This window comes from Pundamilia nyererei, unplaced genomic scaffold, assembly GCF_000239375.1.
Source record: "Pundamilia nyererei isolate P.nyererei 1_Seehausen unplaced genomic scaffold, PunNye1.0 scaffold00023, whole genome shotgun sequence".
NCBI classification, from domain to species: domain Eukaryota; kingdom Metazoa; phylum Chordata; class Actinopteri; order Cichliformes; family Cichlidae; genus Pundamilia; species Pundamilia nyererei.
In genome coordinates, this window is record NW_005187424.1 from 140,049 (window position 1) to 153,400 (window position 13,352).

The 13,352-nt window shown below is 44.1% G+C and overlaps 1 protein-coding gene across 4 annotated transcripts in view; it reads right to left on the bottom strand.

The window, feature by feature from the left end:
• The window catches only part of sema6bb (sema domain, transmembrane domain (TM), and cytoplasmic domain, (semaphorin) 6Bb), a 130,142-nt gene that overhangs the window by 58,765 nt on the left and 58,025 nt on the right, over nucleotides 1-13,352 (bottom strand). For all 4 annotated transcript variants that reach the window (XM_005727051.1, XM_005727052.1, XM_005727050.1 and 1 more), the window contains exons 4-5: nucleotides 5,474-5,534; nucleotides 5,265-5,327 (exon numbers count right to left, since the gene is read on the bottom strand). In XM_005727051.1, coding sequence (XP_005727108.1) covers nucleotides 5,265-5,327; nucleotides 5,474-5,534 — 124 coding nt within the window. The remainder of the gene's footprint in view (nucleotides 1-5,264; nucleotides 5,328-5,473; nucleotides 5,535-13,352) is intronic.

The following is a 13,352-nucleotide window of genomic DNA, read 5'->3' on the forward strand; positions in this document are numbered from 1 at the left end:
GTGCTGCGGTCTTACTCAGCATGTTAAAGCTAATCCGCATCCCTCTGAAGCCCTTCTTTAGCGTTTGATGGTAATTCTGACTGAACACACCACAGGCCACAAACAAACAGCACGCACAAGCAGGACGAAGAAGTGAGATGATAGAGATACAAGAATAAATGAGCAGAGAGCGAGCCGAAACTTGGTAAAAACCTACAGCTCGCCGGGTCGTCCGAGCACACACACACACACACACACACATTTTTCAATCTTTGACCGTAGCACTTAACCTGGATCACCTTTGCACAGCTCTCCAGCTGCAGACCTGCTGAGTAAACGATCACGTAAACCAGATTAATTCTAATTAAATGTGATTCTGTATGCTGCAAACATCATGAAAACCAAAGGCACCACGAACCCTTCTTTTCTTCATATTCACAGTCTTTGACCCTAAAAAGTCCTACGTTTGGTGATGAGCTCGAGTGCAGTCCACAGCAGCGTGTGGGGCCTGGGACGCTGAGTACAATCAAAATACACAGAAACACGAGACACTGGCCAGTTGGGAAAAAAAGATGACGATGACTCCACCTGGAGCGTTTTAAGCTGAGAAAAAGCAATAAAACCACATCTTGTGATGATTCTCCACAGAAACAGTCGGACGACTGCAAACCCAGAGCTCCTCTGAGAGCACGATTAACACAATATTGATCAAACAATCTTGCTAAGTGCTGCTTATAATGATGCCTGGCCGCTCTTTAAGCATCTACTATATAGTATTGCCTTTGTTTGCGTCTACATGCCCATGCTGCCACAGCCTGATACGCTGGCACAGAGCCACCTCTGGGGAGCGTCTCACCCCCAGCATCGTGCTCTCTCTCTCTCTCTCGTGCGATTTGCTTTTGTGAGGAGAGAAAGGAAAGAGGGAAATAAGGAGAGCGAATGGCAGCGAGAGACAATCAAAAGGGCAAATACGAGCGAGATAAAGAGACAGCGGAAAGCGCGGACAAAGGAAAATCTAATGTGGGTAGAATATGCAGTGAGTGACAACAAGGCCGACTGTTGCATTCATCGACAGCAGCTTGGTCAACACGGGAAAAGAAAAAAAGGTGAAAGGATTAGGATATTGAATTTTCAGCCTAATTAGGGAGATACTATGTCCTTTGCAATCAACCAAGCAGAAACATTTAATTACAAAACCAATTATGAGGTGGCGAATGTATCACATCTGACACAACCGTCCCCCCGAGCAGAACGGGACATTTTCAGGAGGTGAAGTGGAGGAGAGGAGGGGAACCAGTGTGGGGGAGAGGATAAGGGAGGCACGTAAAACAACAGAGTCCTGATTGTGCTTGTGGACGGGTAGGTGAGAAACAAAAGGTCCTTTCGCACCGTAACGGCGGTGAGAAGACCTCCTCGTTATGCTGCCTGTGGTTGTTCACACTGAACCAAACTAAGCCAACAATGTGTGCTGTTGGATAGCACGACAGCACTCGTGAATAAGAGGCATGACATCTAGTGTAGAAGGCCTGTCGTGCTGCCAGCAAAGGTGCAGCAACAGTCCTCCAGCACCGCGCTCTTCTATCTGCCTCTGCAGCCACAGAGACAAAGAGAATGAAATGTGAGGTGGAGGGAAGGTGCAGCAGAGAGAGACTTTAAAGTACGGCGTGTATAAATGTACAGGATTTACAGTGTTGCTGATGATCCCTCATCCATGTTTACCCAAACCTCTGCACCGTGTCCATGCATTAATGCATGAAATGGCTCTTCTTTTGTTAAATATTCAGGCATCCTCCTTGACCTCCAGCATGATAATCAAAACGGCAACAGGGGGTAAGAAACGCGCCCGCAGCGGTCTGATGCAATCAAGTGCAAAAGTGCTTCAGTAAACACTGCAGAGACCGATATAACAAGATCATATTGATACTGTGATGCACATTTTATCATCATCGTGGCATCATATGTGCATTTTAAATAACATAATTGTCTGAGCTCAAAAGCCGCCTTGCAGAATCTAAAAATCCCCAAATTTTCCAAGCAGCCCTTCAGCTCAATAAAGTCATAATGAATGAAGCAGAAAACACACAATTGCACACCAGCTGTAATTATTTACTCAAGTTTAATAGTCCAGCAGCTATAGTCTGATGACTGTGAGCCAATAATTTGGGTTTCCGCTGTGGCTGGAGGACTTCCTGGGAAAGACTTCCATTTATCCATTTATCTATTTTATCAAATGCACTCCAGAAAACGTGTTCCCACTTTGGCTCTTTACAGGGACTCCATTCTGCACGTTTACATGTAAAGATCTGTTTATTTCTCCGTATTTTGACATGCAGGTTAGGAATTGCCCACCCCTGACGTAGGATGTGGACTCTGTGAGAATAGTTTCTAAAAGAATTCATGTTCATGTGACCACTGTGCAAGTTCAGCAGTAAATATTAGTTTTATTGCAATCCAAAGGCATCGATATACTGTGGTAGGACATCAGGTTTAATGCTGTAAATGATGGGCTACAACACACCGCCGTTACTCCTGCACTATTTGCTTCCACGTTCCTCCTCCTCGACCGGCGTGGTTTCAACAGCTGAAGGACACAACGGTAAACAGCTTTTGCTACCCCAACACAACTAGACTTTCCTTTTTCTGCGTCAAAGCGACAGACACAGAGTCAAACACGGTGACACGGTGGGAATTTTGGTTGCAAAGACCATCAAATCTGTCCGATCTGAACCGCTTTCACTGTGATGCTGAAGATGTCATCATGATTCTTAGTCGTCTTCTGTCTGGGACAGCCCAAACTCACACAGTGTGTACAGGACTTCACAGTATTTAACGATGCTAATTCACATGGAGATACTTTATCAATAAATGATCTCTCAGGTGGACGCCATGCAGGTGCAGTGGTTAGCACCGTCACCTCCTTGGTTCAAATCCAGTCTGGGGCTTTTCTATCAGGAGTTTGCATGTTCTCCTGTGTCTGCAAGGCTTTTCTTCAGGTACTCCCACAGACATGCATGGAGTTAGGTAAACTGGTGATTCTAATTTGGCTGCAGGTGTTAGCCCTGGTGACCTGTACAGGATACACTCAGCCTGTCTCTCTATGACAGCTGGGATGGGCTCTGACCCCTTAAGACACTGATCTAGATAAGTGGAAGAAAATATTATGGATGAATGTTTGCATTTACTGTAAAAATACTGCTGCTATTCTCTTTATCAAGCTCTTGGTTTGCCACAAATTATTTCGTGTTTGGTTAGTGGTTTTGCTATGTCTTCATATCATTACTTAGGCAGTAAAGCAGCCTCTGCATGGTTAAAAAAATTACAGAATTTTTTTAAAATGCATTTTAAATACGAGTGATTATAATAATTGTACTTATTCTGGCAGAAAACAGAAACAGAATATGTAATATGTTCAAAAAGAAAAACCTTCAAAATGTTGCATCTTTGTTAATACTGTCAGAGGTTAATTAAAAATGTTCATTGTACTGTTTTCAGTGTAATTACTGAAACAAAAATAACTGCGTTCAAGTCATATTTTAACAGCAAATATAAGATGTACCGTCAGGGAGTGAGTGCATGATTGGATGCAATCACACAGACACACAAACGCGCGCACACACGCACGTCTTTTCAAATGCATCTGAGCCCAGAGAGCTGACTGAGAGGACCTGGCAGTGTTCTTATCTTCCTCACATTGCCGTGTGACTCACAGCATTACCAGGCAGCACAGTCATTAGGGGCAAGAAGACCTTTCATATCTCAGTCAGCCCCACGGCTCTCCGCAGGGCCGGCCAACAGGGACCCACACTCGCCCCCTCCTTTCTCTGTGCCGAGCTTTTTGTCTCTGTCCCACTATTCTCCGTTGTGCTCCTGTCTGGCGATGTCTCACACAGATTTAATGTCAGGTGTTCTCTCACTGTGTTAAATAAGTCATTTTTTGTGTGCCTGGAGGGGACAGAGCCCATGTTTCCCCTGTCAACCACAACCATCACAGCTGCATACACCCACACACGCAGACACTGAATACGTGATGTTTGTGTGTTCGGCAGACAGCAGCAGCAAGGACTGAGTGTGTGTGCCGGAGATATAAGAGGTATTCAGGCGTGGGCTGCCGCCGGCTGCAGGGACATTTTACCCCATCCCTCCTCACCGCCTCGGCTTCCTGACGCCCACCTGCATTTTCCGAGGACACAGACTGCAGGCCTAACTCACGACGGTGGGATGAGTTTAACGTTGCGTGCTCTCCCGATCGATGTGCACGTTTGCTCGTGAGTGACGGCTTGGATGAGCAGGGACAATAATATGTGGTCACAGCCCGCCTTCTTAAGGCTGCGCCAGCAGGGCTGACAATCAGATGACTGGCACAGAGAAACCAAGGCTCCAGGCAAAAAAGGTAAAACGTGGCATAATTTAGGAGAGCAAAGCGTGTGCCCATGTGTGCACATGTGTGCAGAGACAGTGTAACTGAAGCCTTGCTGAAGGATTTTTCAAAGGAAGCTGATTGATTTAAACAGCTTTTTACTGACTTTGTGCCACTGTGCAGCTCACATGTGCTGCAAAACAACTCAAGCTGCAGAGAGACACCACTCGCTCCAATTTACCGCAAATGCAAATGACGAAATGAAACGACAAACAGTTCAGAGAATATGAAAAAAAGTGGTGAAAAACAGAGAAAATGCAAAATAAAATCAAGTTTCTATCCACCAACCAGGCATGTCCAAAGTCTCCTTCAGCTACAACCATTTATAGTTCATACAGAGCAATAAAATACATTTTTAATATCATCCCTTTACGGATTTTATGGATTACGAGCTACTGTTGTTTGGAAAAGCGATTGAGCCGTTTCAGCTGCTGTGATCAAATCATATCAACATGATTTATACGTGACAGAGTCGTCTAAAAATGACCGAGCCACCTGATTCTGCTGCTCCACTGAGATTTATTGTGTCTTTAAGTGGGTACTTTTGATTTTCTTGTCCACTGTTTCGGCCGAGTGTCACTTTTCTGGTCGATGCTGTTCTCTGGCACAGCGAGCAGCTTTTAGCGAATAAACCTCCCCAAACACACAGTACTCAGGTCTGCAGGCTCAGTGTCGAGCTGGAAAACACGGCGGAGCATTTATCGGCTCAAGAGCCGGATACTTTGCCCAGGAGGGAGTGGAGACAAAATCAGAGCTAAAAGGAGAATTACTGGATGCAAATAAAGACACAAACATGACTAAAGATAGTCTGAATCTGTTGGATGTTTAGCCTCTGCAGCATGATTAAGACAGACAGACGCCGCCTCACCTCATGTTTGCCCTTCATCCTGCAGATCCGGATGTCGTTCTTGTTTGACTCCCACGTTCTTTTCTATAAATGAAATGAAACACGGATAAATGCTGCGGCTTACCCTGGCATTTCTCTCGTGGAAAATGACATTTTCCAGCTTGGAGACAAGTGACGTGCGCACCTAAAAGGCTGTAACTGCCATGCGTGTCTGCTAAGAAGGTGCTTACCTTGTTGTAAAACATCTCATCTCCTGCAGTGGTGTCCAGCTCCACACGAAAAAGGTCATCCCTGGAGAGGGAGACACAGAGATGGAGTTAGACAGCACAGCTCCATCCAGAGCTAACAGCAAGGCAACATCGGCTCCTTCCTAACGTGGATTCTTTTGCTAGCTCGAGTACATCATCTGCATTTGTAACCTGTGTTTGCTTTGAGTATAATTTAGCCACAGCACACGCAGCTATGTGACGCAAACACACACAGAAATGCTGTTTATTCATTTAAAGTTCATAAGAGCAACAGAGATTAAGGAAGAGCTTTACAGTGTCTTCCATTTGTCCCAATATATACAGAAAAATGGCCCCAAATTTGGCTTATCAGTCTTTTCTAGTCCTAAAATTGAATTAATGGATGATTTAATCAAGTTGTTACACTGATGCTTTCACGCCCCAACACGCTGTCCACACGTGGTCCAAAACCCTAACACCATGCATGTATTCATGACTTCCCAAACACTTCTTTTTTTGCACTCTTAGTCTGCTGTTTGCAGTAACCTTGAAAAATGCCTCCTAAACCAGAGTTAGGCTAAGAAGCTAACAGCTGACATTTGCATATTGATGAGGGCCAGGACGGATCTGAAGCATGGGTTTCTTCTGAAGTGGCTAATCTGTAAATCTGCCACAGCCATGTTAGTCCCGCAGTATCGATCCATCTCTGACCCAGCTCTACCTTCCATCTGTGCTGCACGAACTCTCCTAATTTCTTTCACAGAAGGCGAGGCGCACAAGTGCTTGCTCATGTGAGCTGGAGAGTGTGTATCTGTGTGTGTTTGCATCTAATTTTAACGAGAGAGGCGGCTGTGAGAATGCATGCTTGATAAGAGCCCAGGTAGGCCAAGAGCCAGCAGGTCACCCCTCTTCTGAATAATTTATCTTCACTTCCTGTTGCTGTGTCAGAATATTACAGCCCTTTCAGCACATCAGAGCGGGAGAATTGTTAAGTGGCGAAGAAGTGCAAAATCACCAAACAATGGCTTGGTGTATCCCTGCTTAACAGGTCAAAGTTTAAGCATCCTCAAATCAGCGGAGAGGGCGAGAGAGTGAGACGTAATCTCATCCAGGCTGCTTCAGCATCGTCTCGGCATGATGAATACAGCAAAAGGCCTCCGAGTCGGTGGGGCTGGCAGCCAGCACTGTTGTCTCTCGTAGTGCAGACCATGAGGAATTATTTACACTGCTGCTTCTCTTTCCTTCTGCACTTCAGGTTGTTCGAATGACGCAAAGCCTGGATGCTTTTCTTTGTTTACATGCGCGATAGCCGGTTTCTGTGTGCTGCTTGTGACATAAGGTTGGAGTTAAGGGTGTGCAAAGAGTTCACGTTTATATTGCAAGATGTGTGTTAAGCCTTCAAATCACCTCATAGGTTTTCCTGAGAGCACAATCAACAAGTGTCTCTTTGTAGCCTCATCTACGTGTACGATACCCACGTGCCGGAGTTATTATTTTAGAAATGCCTCCAAACCTTTTGACCTGGTAATTCAAAGTCAACACAGGCTCAATCGAAACTATTTTCTTACTCAACCAGCTCATGAACTTTCTACAAACACCAGCAGGCTGAAGGTCGAGACCTCTCAAATTGCCCTCTTGGCCAGGTCTCTCTTAGAAAAGAGATTTGAATCTCAGTGAGACTTTTACTTGGATAAATAAAGGACAACGATGTTTTTTCTTGCCATAGCTGCAGTATTGTGCTGCTTTTCTGAGTGAAAATCCAGCGTGCAGCAGAAGTTACAGCAGTGAAGGAACAAAAATGGAGGAACTGACACCGACATTAATGACTGAGAGGAGTCCGGTGTAAGTATGCGAGAGAGGGGACATCAGGTATCTGCAGACCACATCCTGCACACCATCAGCATTTCACTGAGAGAGCAACAGTTTGATCAAAGGCCTTCTTCAGACATTAAATTTAGGACATTTGGATATTCAGCGGCCAAAATAAGCATGCAGATAACATTATGGCTCTGCTATGACCGACACCCTCAGTCTTAAGCATGACCCTCTGGTCATGGGTCATGGGTAGTTGTGCGCCTTCTTCTCTAAAGTGATACAATCTGCAGATGCAGTTTGGCAGAAAGGAAACCTTTCTCAAATAGAACTGCTCAAAACAAGGTTTGGGCATTTATTTGATATCTGGTTGCTGATGAGGTATTTGAATGCCTCTTAGGGTGAGTGGCATCGACAGATATATTTTATTCAGCATAAGGCAGAGAAAGATATGTCCAAAACAACGTTCAATGGAAAAGCAACACTACAGTCCAAAGGAACAGAACTGTGGCTTGAAGTGTACTTAAGTCTTTTGAGTGTGATGGAGAGAGACGGGCGTCGCTGTTCCACCGTACAGCAAAACGATCACTGCTGGAAGCTGAAAAGCAGTTCCTGTTATTTTCATTCATTTTTCATGTTTTTGGTAACGCGGTGAGGTGATCCTGAGAGTTGCACTCTCAGCCTTGTTTACCAGGACTTGCAAAAGAGAGCACATTACTCCAAACCTGGCTTGTATGTCTTAGAGCTCATTTTAAAATTCCAAAGTTTGTTTTTAAATGCTTAACGGTCTTGCCATCCTTACTCACCCTGTTCAGGCTGTTCGATATAACGATATATACCGGATGACGATATAAAAACGTCTATCATTTCATTTTACGCTATCTTTGTTTCGTGGTATCGCAAAATAAACTGTTTACGGCAATATTTTTTTCATCTTTTTGATGGTCACTGTAGTGGCTATATTAATTTCTTAAAGTTCTCTCTTTCTCTTATATTTTATATAACCACACTACAGACGGACAAGCGCCTGTTTTTATGCGTTGTGGTTAGCAACAACGACGGTCACACCATCGCGTGTTCGCTTGTTTATGTTCCACATAAACCTTTCACAATAAAGCTCAAGATCCTGTTGAGACTTTTCAAAATAAACTGAATCACGTGAAAGAGCAGATTATTTACGGATGAGAAGTAAAAAAGAGCCGCCAGGTGCTAAAAAATATACCTTAGACTCAAACGTTAGAACAGGCTTTTCCCCGCAGCACGCCGTGTAATAAATACTCACAAAGAAAACGGCGCCGTTACAACTTATGTCTAAAAATGTATAGTTTCATGCATTGGTTAAAACACTCGACTCCAGCTACATGACGCGCAGCTGGAAACACTTCCCGCAAGTCGAGCTGCCCGAAATTCACAGAATTTACAGAAAATGTTACATTTCTGTGATTTATATCGTTATCGGACGATAGAATTCTAATATCGGGATATGAGATTTTGGTCATATTGCACAGCCCTACCCCCGGGTTCTCAGGTCAGCTGACGAGCTGCTCCTGGAGGTACCAGGGTCCAAGAGGAAGCTCCGAGGGGACAGGGCCTTCTCTATGGCTGCTCCTAACCTCTGGAATAACCTGCCTCTGCACATTAGTGAGGCCCCTTCATTGTCCATTTTTAAAACTAGTGCTGTCAGCGTTAATCTCGTTAAGATTACGTTAAAGCCATAACCTCATTAACGCGGTAAATCTCTGTTAGCGAGTTATCGCGGATCGCCCCGTGCGTGGGGTTGCATGGCGTCAATGGGTTAACGAGCAGTTATGCCGTTAACGTCATTTTAACGAGATTAACGCTGACAGCACTACTTAAAACCCATTTTTACTCCTTGGCTTTTCACAGTCTGATCGTGATTTTCCTGCTATACTTTAATCTAATGCACTGATTTTATTGTTTTTATTTCATTTTAATTATTATTATTTAATTTTATTATTATTATTATTATTTTTAAACTTAATTTAATGTACCGGTTTTTTTGCCATGTCAAGTGTACAGCACTTTGTTTCCAGCCTGGATTGGTCTGAAAGTGCTATTTAAATAAATTGCTTGCTTGCTTTACATACTAAACTTTCCCTTCCGGCCTCGGTAGAGTGTCTCCCTGTCTGACTGCCACAAGCCAACTGACCTTCAAGAGTCACATTAGCGGGCTAACACAGTAAAAAACATCCAGACTGGCAGCAAGTTATCACTTCCCACTCCAGGTAATGTAGAATGTGCAGATAAAACATGCGCGCACACACACATACACGCCTACACGCACACAGACTGACAGCACAAACATCTTACAAGTGGAACAGTTATTCAAGAGTTTGAGTCATTCCTTCAGTCATGCTGTCAATTGGTAAACTCTCCAATTGGTTTATGTTTGTGTGGATTTGCCTGTTGGATCTGACTCGGGGCTGAGGACCACAGGATCCACAGCTGCTCGTCTTAACAGCAATGAAATGGGGCTTAACGCAGCAAGACTCTTACTCCACTTGGCACCAGTCAAATACAGAGTTTACTTTCATTTAGCGGGGATGGGAAGAGGACACGGAGAGGTAGCAGCTCTCAGCGGGCGTCTGGGGCAGGGATTTAGCAGTGCTTGCAGTCAGAGGAGCAACTATGCTAATGGCGACAGGATTTGGGGATGAGTGAGGCGTCTTATCAGGCCACGCACTCTGTCGAAGCTTTTGGCAGTCATACCTGCCACCACAGGTACTTATTCATACAGTGTACATTTTAAAACTCAGTCACCCTGCTGGGCCGTCTCTGGCTCACAAATGCGTTTGCACATGGATCTATTTCTTTCCAGGCTGATCGTTTACCACCAGGAAGCCACAAACACTATTAGCCACTTACAAAAAGATAGAAATATAGTCTCGAAACTTTCTCTCTGCTTGCCTCCCCCGCTGCCCCGCCTGTAAGCTTAGTATTTTCTCATCATCCGGTTGGTTGACATTCAGATCAGATTTCTCCTCCTGTTCAGGAACAATTTCTACAGCTGTAAATTCAAATTAATTTTTTAAGTGTTTCATGGCCGCTTGTTATAAAGCAGACCTTCAAACTGCAGTAGCTATAGTTGTCTGTGGGAAGTTTTATTGCCCGACCGTGTGCATGTGTGTGCTTATAGATCCTCCCGGTGCAGACAGAATGGCTGGAACCAAGCTACATAGTTTGATATATTTACTACCGAGTCTCAGCAGTGAAGTTAGGCCTGCTGGAGGCAGGGGACTGGGTCATTTCCTGGAGGACAGCGGCGTCTCTTATTGGAAACCGCTTCAATCTTCCTTCCACTACAGCAAATAATCAGCACCATATGTAGAAACTAACTGTCTCCTTCTTTCGGGATGTTTCAAACTGTGTTACTTTCTGGACAACATGGACAGTAAATCTTAACGTGCATGCTCTTTTTTTTAGCACGGTTGCTTCAGGTCGGCTCCTGAATGGCGTCGGTGGAGAACCAGATGTTGCACAGCAGTGGCGCAGGTGAGGAGACCGGCCTTTCTGACCACCGGGGCTACTATCTGTTCAGGATCACTGCCTTCAGCAGACTGACAGGCACATGGGGACCATCATCACACGGAGAACAAACTAGAAATCACTCAACTTGATATTTGTCAGGTCAAATATCAGCCCTCACATGCAGCTACTCCACAGAAGAGAGCGACAGCTAAAGGAACACGTTACTAGCTAGTAATAAAACGATAACATGCATTCAATCTTTCTGTCTTAATGTTTACAGATGGCATGCAGCACGCCGTGGCTCGTGGTTATCTTTTCAACATGGCTGCGAGGCTATTCTGCGCAGGCCTACATAACGTTTCCATGTGCTCAGTTCTAAAGTTCCTGTTTGAGAAGGAGAACTGCTACCGTGGTGGCATCGTGTTGCTGTCACACATGTTTTCTTCTAACAGATGTCAGAGTAACACGAAGCAGCTGTGCCAGTCTGCCAGGTTCCTACTAACTCAGAGGTCTGCCTTGTAACTATTAATTTATTTGTCAATAAACTTATTTTGGAAGATTAATAATACATGCTAAAACCTGAGGGGAGACGCTTGTTACCCTGCGAGCAAGCTAATCTCAATTACTCCTTACTAACTTCGTGTGTGTGTCCAAGCTGTCATTATAACAGTATCGCAGAATCAGGTGCAGCGTGTTTGACAGTGTTGTTTTATGTGTTGCATTTGAAAGGCGAGACATTTCAGGAGGAACCGATGACTGAAAATTACATATGCTGTTTAATAATTACACATCGGGGGTGGCGGTGGCTGTGGACGTGGAGCAGCTCATCCACTCTTCCAGTCCATGGTCAAGTGTGTGTGATGGATAAAAGTGTGAAAACATAACATAAAGTGCTGTACATATGCGTGTGTGACTTAGAGTGCTTTAAATATACAAAATGAAAGTATAATATACTGTGAATGTCAGTGTATTTACTGTTTAATTGGCTCGTGTGAAACCAGTACATAAACAAGCTAATCGATTTAATAGGGAATGGTAATGTAAGTGTTTTTTGACCAGTGTGAGGTTGGCATTAATGGTTATAATGAAGAAAATGTCATATTCTGGAAAGAAGTAAATAAAATAATCGATATAGAAAATTTTACAAGTGTTCTAAAAACATCAGTTCTCACATCTCTTTAGCTAATGTTTTACTGGTCATGTTCTGCCGTCATTCTCCAAATGTCACCAGTTCTTCAGTATTTATGTTCCTATGCTGTGCGAGTGGACTCGAGGCTACTAAAAGCTAGTCTCCTGATACTTTTGGCTGATCGCTCAGGATCCACAGAGTCTCTTTAAGTCTCTCAAGAGACAAAGTTTATTAAAGAAAGGCTAATGGTCCAAGCAGGTCCCACAGGCTACACATCCTGGGCTTTGTGGTGCCATGTTTCACGGGTCAAAAACTATTGACTTTTTTGCGTGTGTTGATGTAACATCTGGGAGTACTTCAGCCTCAGCTGTACTTGCACATTTCCTCTGAGATGAATCCTGACGTTAGCACTAAGGAGTATCCACATGGGGAGCGATTCGCTTGTGGCTTCTGGGTGCTCGCAGACATTTCAGGTGCCGGTTGTTTAGCTAACCATCTGTTCCATTCACCACGCTGTCACGTGTCCAGCACTGCCCTGCACTCTCACTGGTGGTTGCTTCAGCTGTTTGGTATTGCCAGCTGCTTGTTCGTATCTACCTCCTTGAAGTTGTGGAAACTCTGCACCTCATAGTGGTTGAGTTTCTTCTACTGGTTATGAATTTAAATATATTGTACAAAATATATTGTGTATAATTTATTTAACAATAAATTGGGAATAAAAACTGATATGTGTACGTTAAATATTTTATGGTGCCCAGGTCAGCTCAAATGCTCTCGCCAGCATCAGTAGGAGGCGGTGAAGCATCCACCTCTCCAGGAGTACAAATTGGGTCGATGAGTCGGTGACGCGAAATCCGTCCTTGTCATGAAAGTTAGACACGGATCTAACTTTGGATCTAACAAACTCTTAAAGCAGTGAAACTGTTTATCAGAGGGAACGTATGATTTTTAGGAAACTCCAGTCCAACATTAGCTGGAATAACATGAGCTTAGAACCAGCTATTGTTGTTATAGCCAATTCTTTGTCTGCGGTATAGAAGCCGGAAGGTCATGTGTCTAATCTGCATATTGTCTTAGGTTAAATCTCTGACTTCGGCTCTGGAGATGACGCTTCAGGTGAGGAGGAAGAGGATGAGGTGGAGATGAGGAAGATGAGAGCAGTGGTGGAGGAGGAAGATGAAGAGGATGAGAAAGAGATAATGAGAAAGACATGATGAAAACTGAAAGAGCTATTTTTTCTTTCTAAATGAAAACATGGACGCTTTTCTGTAGTTCTTTAGGCAAATTTAGGAATTCTCATGCAAATGGAATGCCACTGGGATACGGAGGGTTAACCAGGCTGCTGCTTCTCGCTTCCTGTCTGGACACAGCTGAAGTTAAACTTGCTCACTTTGAGTCAGGAGTGTATGTTTCACACATGTGAAGTCACCAAATGTCACTCACTTTCCGTGA